The sequence below is a fragment of the Haliaeetus leucocephalus genome, unplaced genomic scaffold (assembly GCF_000737465.1).
Source record: "Haliaeetus leucocephalus isolate CR32 unplaced genomic scaffold, Haliaeetus_leucocephalus-4.0 Scaffold143, whole genome shotgun sequence".
Classification (NCBI taxonomy): domain Eukaryota; kingdom Metazoa; phylum Chordata; class Aves; order Accipitriformes; family Accipitridae; genus Haliaeetus; species Haliaeetus leucocephalus.
In genome coordinates, this window is record NW_010972579.1 from 2338794 (window position 1) to 2348860 (window position 10067).

General features: G+C 55.3%; 1 protein-coding gene across 1 annotated transcript; it reads right to left on the reverse strand.

Moving 5' to 3' along the window:
• Positions 1-9248, reverse strand: PTTG1IP (pituitary tumor-transforming 1 interacting protein). The gene is made up of 7 exons (XM_010561294.1): positions 9155-9248; positions 6350-6402; positions 5278-5386; positions 2271-2379; positions 2098-2163; positions 1637-1683; positions 1-76 (listed from the first exon to the last, which is right to left on the reverse strand). The coding sequence occupies exons 1-7, from the start codon at positions 9246-9248 to the stop codon at positions 33-35; spliced, it is 522 nt and encodes a 173-aa protein (XP_010559596.1). The 3' UTR covers positions 1-32.
• Between the last annotated feature and the right edge of the window lie 819 nt (positions 9249-10067).

The following is a 10067-nucleotide window of genomic DNA, read 5'->3' on the forward strand; positions in this document are numbered from 1 at the left end:
ACCATTCACCAGGGTGGGCAGGTCCAGAGATGCTAATTCTCAAATTTTGCATAAGGGTTCTCTTCCTTGAACAGGCCTAGAAGAGAAGAGAGATTCATTCAGACAGCAGCTGCCATGCCAGTCACAGCCAGCAAGAAACCTATTTCTTGGTAACAACTCTTGTCATTTGTGCTTCATCCAGCCTCCTGTCCTGCAGTCTGTCTGAAAGACCTGCTCTTACTTGAGCTGTGCATGAAGTCAGCACTATTTCACTCTCCTCCTCTACACAAGAGGAGAGATCCATTAAGAAGATCAATCTGATAGCAAACTCCTCTCCCAGGCAGTCCATATAAAGTCCAGGTAAAGCAGCACAACTGATTTTCCAGAGCACCCCTTCTGCACACTCCTTCTGTTGGACTGGACTTGGAAGCAGAGAGCCCAGACCCAAATTAAATTAAAACTGTTCTTAGACTTGCTCCCCTGCTCCTACATCCACAAACTGGGAGACAGCAAGGCAGGGTATGGGGCTGACTCCTGGGATGGTGACAAGCCCCCATGCCACTCTGTTGGCTGCTTTCCCAGCCCTAGCCCAACACTTTTGAGGAGGAACAGCCAGAAAGGACAAGATCGCAAACTCTGCAGTCAGGCTGCAGCAAGACAGAGCCCTGGCATGGCAAGATGGTCCTGGAGCACACACAGCTCTTCCACAATCAGGTGCTTCACCCACCAAGACCTCCTTCAGGCACAACCTTGCCTGCTCTTCCTCCCCTAGAGAAGCCAGCCCAGCCAGAGGCCCCTGGATCTCCTGCCCAACCTGGACCTGCAGCGGGCAGCAGCTGCAGGCAGAGGAAGGGTCTCCAGCTTTCCCCACAGCACCCCCAAAGCCAGAGACCACCCCACTTAGTGTGCATGAGCCCAACTGCTCCCTGCTCCACGGCCACCCTGCAAGAGCCCCCAGCAGCCCCAACGGGCAGGCAGGAGAGACCCCTCCACCAGCCCTGAGTGGCTGGCTGCTCCCCGCTTCCTTCCAGGCTGCTGTCCCCCTCAGGCAGGTCCCCACCTGCCCTAGGGCCATGGGACTCATCTGAAGGACAACCCAGCCAGCCCCAGGAGGGAGGCTGTGCACTCCCAGCACCAGGGGACTAAGCCACTTCCTAGGGAACCGCTGCCGGTACAGAGGACCAGCTCTGCAGTCAGGCTGGTGCCTGCTCTGTGCTCCTGCAGCTGTGGGCACCTGGGCTTCTGCCTGGCCCCCCACCCACTCACTGACCAAAGGGCTGCTGCCAGAGGGCTGTGCCTGAAGGGCAGCAGCATTACGGGTGGTGCTGTGTCTACCACCTTCTGCTTCTCCCCTCCAGTCAAGCCCCAGCAGCTTCTCCCACGTGGTGAGTTTGGAGGACACAGGTCCCAGGGAGTGTTAAACACTCCCTCATCCCTGCCCAAGAGAAGCGGCACTTGTGTGGAGTCACACACCATGATCCAAGCATCTCTCCGCTTGCTCCCAGAGGGCAAGAGAGCAATTCATTGAGACAGGAGAAGCAGAGACTATGTTTTCCCTGCTGGCCAGGTCTCCTCTGCAGCTGTAACCACAGCAAGGAGCAGAGTTACCGAGGCTGCTTGATCTAAAGCTTAGTTTGAGTGTCTCACATCACTGTACCATATTTTCTTCGGATTTCATCATGCCGTGATTTCATCTCTGCTCTTCTGCAAGAAGCAAAAACAGAAAAGCCACAAGTCAGTGACTGGAAATAAAAACGAAGCAAGAGGAGCTCCTTGTTTGTTTCCCAGCTTTGGGAGCTCCAGGCTGCCAGGTTTGCTCAGCCCCCCACCACCCACCTCCTGGAGACTCTGGGGACCACCAGAGCCCGCACACATCAGCAGCCCTTGGGAATTTGGACACACAACCCTGTTGTGATGCTGCATCCATGAGTCACCCCAGAAAGACATTGCTTGTGAGGTTTACATTTGAACTAGGTTTGAAGCAGCCAGTGACTGCATATGTTGAGCCCCACACACCCCCGGCATCACGTTTGACAGTACAGGCAGGAGCCAAACGTTCTGCAGCCTGAGGCAGTGTGGCTCTCTCACAGGGAAGCGGGGGCTGTGGGGCAACCTCACCTCTCCTCCTGCCGCACCCGCCTCTTCTCCCGCTCCCTGGCCGCTCTCTCGTCATCCTTGTCTAGCCTGACAGACAGAAAAGCCCGTTAGCAGCACTTGGCACTCAGTTCTGCAACTACACATCGTTGCATCTGAGTTACTCTGAGAAAACAGGGAACCCCTCCAATACTTGCTTTTTGCTCTTTTTCTTACAACGGCAGCAGCAGCAGCAGCAGACCCCCAACATGATAAGGATCACTCCTCCCACCACAGACATTGCAATGATCAGGGCTTCAAAGTTCACTAAAGGATTTGACAAAACACATTTAGCACACAAGTACATGGCTGCCTGGAATTACAATATTTACAAGCATACGGCTACTGTCACCAGCAGCTTCAGTCACTGGGCTGGAGACAGGCATAACAGCCCGGGAAAGCAAGGTGGACATAGTTATCTATAGGTATACCAAGCATTGGCACCAGCATGTACACACCAACAGAGTATATGTAGCTGCTAACTATAGCCCTCAGTTACTGGCCATGAAGAAAGGCAAGAACAAAACACACTCAGGTCAAACTCCTCTGGCAGAAACAGGAGCAAAGCTGTCTTAATCACTAATCCAGGTGAACAGTAACCCATCAAGGAAAAAAAAACTGGAGGCTTCAGTGCTGAGGAGCAACCCCTGACAGAGAGGCCACAGCTGGCACTGGAATTACTGCCCATAGAAGCCAGCCTCAGAAGTCATCTAAGATGAGATGACAGTGGACTGGAGGCACTTATGGGTGTCTGGAGTCCTTGGGAAAGAGACAAAGTGAGACAAGATCTGTTGGGATTTATCAGCTTGGGGCCAACAGCTGAAGGCAGAGGGCTGCTTCAATGCACCCCACCACCACGTCTCCCCAGGGCTTGGGGGTTCTGCTCACCCATGCACAGCACAGAACCTGCTGGGATGTGGTGGTGAAGCAGCAGCCTTGAGCCCTGGCCCTAGAGAGGCAGTCATCCTGCTCAGCTCCTGCAGCAATAGCAGTAGAGACACCAGCCAAAACAGACATATCTAGACATCACCTGAAATCCTTTGCAACAAAGAGGGGTGTCTTCCAAGTATGATTCAGACTGTTCAGAGGCATGGGCCTGTGGAAGTATTTGTTTAGGAGCCACTTCACACACAGCAGCCAAGTTACAGAAACCCTAGTGTGCCTGAGCCTGCTTAGAGCACTTCTGATCCCCTCTTCACCACACAGCTCAGACCGTGAGCCCAGTGGCAAGCCTGAGCACTGCACATGGTGCATTTCAGGGCATTTCAGAAGATGCCTGCCTGTCCCCTCACTGCAGGGGCTCAGCAGTAGCAGGCTTATTGAGGTGCTCCAGGCTGAGCTGACTCACCACTGAACTTGCTTTCAAAGCCTTCAGCTCCTGCTCCCAGTGGAGAGCTTCGTCACTGCCAACAACTGTGCCATCTGACTCTCAAATCATACTGCGTCCCTACCCAGGCTAGAGTGGCAAGCACCACGCGAGGAATGTGGTTCCAGATACCAACCGCAGAGAGCTGCCATGGCCTAGCAGGTCATCAGTGAGACCAGAAGTCAGCAAGCCACCAGCTTGCAGACACTTGTGTTTGTCACCACAGATGGGCACACACAGCCTCTCCAGCAGTCACCCAGCAGCAGGGAGGTCTGTAGGTCTATTTTCCCAGTAAGGCTTTGAGAAAGATGGCATTTGAGACCTGACTGTCCATGGCACTATCTTGCCTCAGAGCAATGTGAAGGTTTTGCTGGCTGCGCTGCAACAGACCCACGGAGTCATGTAGGGGAGAGCCAAAAAGCCAAGGATCAGAAGTCAGCCCTGTGGGGGAGAGACAAACCCAAACAGGCTCTTTAGCTCAAAAGGGAGTTTCTCCACCAGCACATGTCTGTATTGGTGCTTCTGAAACCTTGGCTTTCAGGGTGAGCCGGGGTTCAGATCACCCCTTCCCACAGAGAGAGGTCCATGGCAGAGCACCAGGCACTTCTCCACCTGATGGTAAAGGCTTAAGTCACACACCAAAAATGCAGACTCACTTAAAAGCTAATCTCCCACAGGACTAATCTCCTCTAAAGCAAGTTTTACAAGCAAAGGAATGCATTCTTTTATAATGAAACATTTTGTGAAGCTACTCACATAAAAACTAGTTATTTCAAGGTCTTACACAAGGTTCAGAAAAGCATAACATACTGCTCACAAAGAGGAGATTCTTCCTCCACAATGCATGGGAGCGGTTTTAGCCCCCTCGTAGGTACAGAAGAGAGATCAGCCTCAAGCACAATAGATGACAGGCGACCACAATTCAAATCCAAGCTTCCCATCAAGGGGAGAGGCAAGAGAAAACAAGCCCCAGCTTGCTTCCTAGCTGGCCCAGTGCCCAAAAGCTCCAAGCAGGAGCATGCACCAAGCTTGGTCTAAACAAGACACTAATTTCACAAGAAACCCACCAGGAAACAGAGCACCAAGGAGGAAAGGCAGCCAACAGTCAGCTGGCAGTCAGAAAAAGCTCCCAGAGGTGACCTGGTGGCAGGCAGCCAGCTGCAGCACAGCTTATGCAGGGCTAGTTTTGGAAGAGGGTATTTTCTCAGGTGGGTAAGAGCTGAGCAGGACCGCGGCACGCTCAGCACTAGAAGCCCATGCAGGTCTCTAGAGAAGTCACCTCGCTTCTGGTTCCAAGAGATCCCATGAGTTTTAAGAGCCCGCCTAGGACAGCAGCCACACCGCTAAATGTGAAGAGCCAAAAGCAGTGCAAGGAACAACGCATGGGGTGCAGAGGAGAGAGCTGCCAAAGAGTCAGACATTGGTGTGCACGCTTTGCACATCAAAGGGTTGGTGAAGGGTTGCACGGGCAGCTGCCTGCAGAGCGCCTTCGACTCTTGTTCCTAGGTGCTAGCCACGTTTGGAAGCCTCCATCACACCAAAACACGAGGAACGTATTTAGAGTAACTAAAGCCCCGCAGGTCCTTCTTGCCAGAAGGCAGGGACTGCTCACACTCTGCTTTCTCACCCACTCTGTGGGAAGTTTGCAGAACCCTGATTGACTTCAGCCTGTCATTGCTACGCCAGCAGTGAGAAAGGGAGGCAAGGGAAACCTCCCATTACCACTAGCACAAGCGGTAGTCAGTGCTGTTTAGCAGCAAGCACTAAAGGCAGTCATCGCTCAAGTGCGATCCACTTACCCCAGCAGACTCCCCAACGTGCAGAGCGGAGCTCACAGAGGTCAGCTGGGGGGAGGACTCTCCGGATGGGGTACTCCATGCACCTCCCGCTGCTGGCACACCACAGGCACTGGGACACAGGAACCAAGCAGCACAGAGTTACTGGTGTGTGGCAGTACTGCCAGTTAGCCACACTCCGCTTTGTTAGCCACAGCAATAGGGGTACCACCTCCTGCTCCCAAGAGCCAGGTACCACCCAGCAGCAACAGGACGCTCAGGAGTAAGAGTTGTGTTTGATCAGCATGGACTGCATCAGGCTTGCTTGCAGCAGGAGAGGCAGGCGAGGGGAGCGCAGATTTCTAGAGCAAGTAAAGGCTGAGAACCCTTCTCCTGGCTTGCATGGTGGTAGTAATCACCAAATCCTTTGTGTTTATTCTGTGCAACATTTTTGGGACAAGAAAAAAGCCTTTGAGGCAAGCCAATCAACACAGAACTGATGAGCAGGAGAGGTTTGTGTGTGCCCTTACTGGTCTTCCACAACCAGACTACTTGCAGCGGCTTTGCACCCTCCTCTCCTGGCAGCTTCAACCCCCAATACCAGCATTCGGTTGGGTTTGGTCAAACTGGTTCCGGCTACATCAGCTGTGAGATCTGACTCAAGTTCAAGTTTGCTGATACCAGAGATAAGGCAGCAGAGGTTGGCAGGACACAGGTACGCATCCCACATCCACCCAGTGCCGCGGTACACACAGACTGGTGGAGGGGCAGCTGGACCAGCCAGTCCAGCCCACTCCTTCACCATGTGCATCCCCCTGACAGCGTCTCCCATTTGCGAGGAGGAGCTCAGCAATTCCATTTCGACTGGAAAAGCATACAACAAAACCCAAGCAGTTTCTAGCAACCTCTTCCCAGAGCACCAAGGGGTGTTTGCCCTCTCACCGTCATGGGTGGGCGGCATTTGCAGCACGCTCAGGACAAGAACAGGGGAGCAGCCCCCCTTCCAGGAGGGAAACTGCTCTGTAACAGCCCCACAAAGCCCACGCAACGTTTTCAGGCATCACAAGAGGTTGGGAGTTTTCCTGCTGCTACTTACGGTGACATTTTTCAGACACTCCTCACAGCTCCTGTTTGTATACTGGTGACAATCTACAGGAAGGAAAAAAAGACACCTCAATACTTTGAAGAGATTCTCAGTGGTTTAAAACTCTGGGTGCCTTGGAGCCTGCTCCTGCCCACTGCTTTGCTCGCTCCAGGAGGCAGTCACTCCTGTTGGACCAGCAGCAATGCAGCTTAATGCTGCTGCAAGAGCTACCAGCTGCAAAACACAGTGTCATGGTGGGAAGCCCAAATGCAAAGGGAAGTCATCTGCATTGCCCACGCTGACCCAAAGCCCCAAGCTGTGAGTTCCTCTCCCTGGGTCTTATTTCCCTAAAAGCCTGAGCATGTGCTGTGGCCAGCAGGCAGCAGGACAGGGGACCCCGCGGGGACAAGGACAAGCATTGGGCAGGTGGTGCAGTCCCATATCACCGGATGATGGAGCAGCTCAAGCAAACAAGCCCCAGACAAGGAAGTTACTACCAGGAAAAGCAGAAACAGAGGAGCACAAGGGGGGACATGCAGCTACAGTCCCTGTGGGAGCCTGTACCCTCCCACTGCACATGAAGACTGTACCCTGCCCCAGCCAATTCATCCAAACTCTCCTTCAGTAGGAAACGCTCCAGGTGACAGGAGCGGCACCGCAGCCAAAATCTGTGCCCATGTTCAGAACCTGTTTCCACCTCCGTTTGTCAGAGGAAGACCCCTGGTCTATAGACACAGCTGGCTCTCAGCACCAGTGTCACCATGGATGACAACAACCCCAGGGGATGGAGCTCAGCTGGGTGGGGAGGAATGGATCAGGTCTGAACACAGGACAAGGTGGCCCAGTCCAGCCACCTTTCTGGGCTTGTCTGCCGCTCCCAGCAATGCTGGCTCTTCAGGAAAGTCTTTCTACAGGATACTTGCCTGCCATTTCACTGGTATGCTCCCCCAGGTCCTCAGGAAGGATGGTTTGCCAGCCCTTGAGGATCAGCCATTTAAACCTCACCCCTGCCTAAAGAGTTTAAGCATCAGCCTGTTTGACTGTGGCTTTAAAAAAAAAAAAACAACAACAAAAAAAACCAAACCACAAACCAATTTGCCTGACTACTCAGTAACTGGTGGCAGAAGGATCACTGCTTCACAGCACCTTAATCAGGAAAAAAAATCAGTCCCAGAGGTGCTCATTTTCCAAGCTCACAAGCGGCAAAACTGCATTTTCTCTCTCCAGCTGGCAGGAACCCTCAGCTGTGACCCACTGTCAACAGTCACATGCTCTGCGCAGACCTCCAAACAACTGGGCGATTTATTAACATAGCTCAGATAAGAGTGTTTACACACCACCAGGAGAGGCTGAGATTGCAGATTTTAAACACTTTAGGAAGCTGAGTCTTCCCCGTTTCTCCAACCGAGGCCGGAAAAGCATCACAGCATCTGTGCTGCCCAGAGACTGTTTGCTTACAAGGAGTCACGCAACAGCCCTCTCGCACCACAGGAGGCCATCGGTGGGCAAAAGGAGAGCCTGCGGTTTTAACTGGGCTTCCTACTGATGCTCTGCTTTCCCAGGGGTGTCCCCTCTCCTGGCACCCCCAGCTGGGGTTCATCCTCTTAGCTGTTAAGTCAAAGCAACCCTCTTACAGCTGTATGGGAATGGGCCATTTCCAGGACATTTGCAGCCCTTCAGGATTGGGGTTTTGTCTGAAAGTTCCATCTCATGGGACAAGCCCACTTGCATGGGACAGCACAGGAGGCACCACAGTCCTCAGGCACAGAGGTGGCAGAGCAGCTCTCGCTATGTCAGAAGCCTCCTGAACAACGGTTTTGCCACTTGGCTAAAAGAGAAGTGAAGTGAATGGCTTCAGGGGGGAAGGAAGACAGCAAAACAGATGCTGGTCCTCACTCTCCTCCCAACTGGAGCCACCATGCAGCCGTCAGAGGGCTAGTCATTACGTGGAGGACAGTTGCTCACTCCGAAGAGCAGGCAGACTTCTCGGGACACCCCTGAAGGTGGCTGTCCCCACCCTTTGCTAGAGCTTCTTCTCCACCTGGCACAGCACCCACAGGGCTATGCTCTGTTCTCCACCCACCAAGGAGAAGCAGCCGGCCACTCGCTGCTCCTCACCCTCACCCGGATCTGACAGCACCCATCTTCTTCCTGGTGTGAAGCTTTCAGCCTGAGGGTCCCCCAGCCCGTCTCCCCTGTCCTGAAGGAGGATCTCCTCCTCCAAAGGGCCATCAGTCGCCCAGTGAGTCCCCCCTAGCCAGGACTGGTACTCAACTCCCGCCTGAGACCCGGCCAAGCCGTTCACATCACCAAACACACAGTTACATTGTGGTGGCAGCTGAAAAAGTGGCAAGTAAAGCCTTTCTTCCAGCAGCCCACCTTCCAGACCCCAGAGGGAGGCACCAGTGCCCCATGCTGTGCAGGATCGCACCCTGCGGAGCTCCCACCGAGGACGGGACCTGCTTTCCCGGCTCCCACTGCCCATCCCCATCCTGAGTGGCCACAGGACCCTGACCAGTGGCCACGCCGCACCCAACCAGCGCACGCCTGGAGCGCAGCCCACGGGGTGCCAGCCCGCTTCGCCCACCAGCCGTCCCGCAAAAGCGGGGTCCAAAGTAACGGCAAAACCATGAGTTTTGGGTGCTCTGCGAGGAGCGCTTGCTGCCAGGATCCGCTCCCCATCCCCTCCGGCGCTGGGAGGGGAACACCCGACAGGGCCGGGACCGCAGGGCTCAGAGCCCCCCGCCCCGGCTCCCGGCGGGGGAGGGCGTCAGGGGACCGGACACCGGGGCACCCCCCCGCCGGGACCCCGCTTACCTCCCGGCACGTCCTGAGCGGCGGCGGGCAGCAGGGCCTGGGCCAGGAGCAGGGCCTGGGTCAGGGCGGCGCCGAGCCGGAGCAGCGGGGCCATGGCGGAGCCGGGCAGGCCGGCCGCCGCCGCCTATGTAGGGCCGAGCGGCGGAGGCGGGCCGGGGGTGGCCCCTCCGTCGGCGGCTACCGGTGGGGGAGGGGACCGGAGCGTACGGAGCCGGAGGAGAGCGAGCACCGGCTGCAGGAGAAGGAAAAGCCGTAGGGCAGAGGAGGGCCGGGGGGCGGGGGCTAGAGGGGGGTCCCGCCCGGTTCCACACCTCCCGGAGCTGCCGGTGCCCGCCGGGGCCGGGGGGGCGGACGGACGGACACCGCAGCCCCGGGCCCGGCCGCAGGAGGGGGCCAGACCCCCGCGGGAGGGAGGCTGCGGAGGCACCTGCCCTCCCCCTAAACCCGCCGGGTTTAGGTAATGCCAGCCCGAAACGGAGACCCCCTGCCCCCTGCGCCAACCGACCCCCCGGAGCCCCTTCCCTCACTGTTACAGCAGTCTTTATAGCATGGAAGTGCCTTAACTTTGTTAACAAATTTATTAGTTCATATGCGATGTGACGAGGTAGTGGAATTTTCCTGGAGACTCTGGTATTGTTCATGCTGAAGTAAAACAAATAAAGGACAGCCCGGCCCTGGAAAGAAGGACTTCGCTTTGTGGAAGCTCAGAGCTGTCCCTGAAGGATAATGGGTACCCCGGTCAACCACAATAACGCCAGCGTCCCAGCCCTTCTGACACGTCTTTGAAACCCTCCCAGCATCGTCTGGCGTCACAGATCGGTAACTTGAGCAAGACCGACTCCAGGGATGCCGGGGTCAATAGAAAAGCGGCAAGAATGCTGCAGAAATCGAGTGGCTTCGCAAAGTTTGACCG

Coding starts and splice junctions, on each gene's coding strand:
- PTTG1IP (XM_010561294.1), bottom strand. CDS start 9,248: ATGGCCCCGCTGCTCCGGCTCGGCGCCGCCCTGACCCAGGCCCTGCTC. Junction 6,403..9,154: donor CGCTCAGGACGTGCCGGGAG/GTAAGCGGGGTC, acceptor TCCTTCCTGTAG/ATTGTCACCAGTATACAAAC. Junction 1,684..2,097: donor CGGGTGCGGCAGGAGGAGAG/GTGAGGTTGCCC, acceptor TGCTTCTTGCAG/AAGAGCAGAGATGAAATCAC.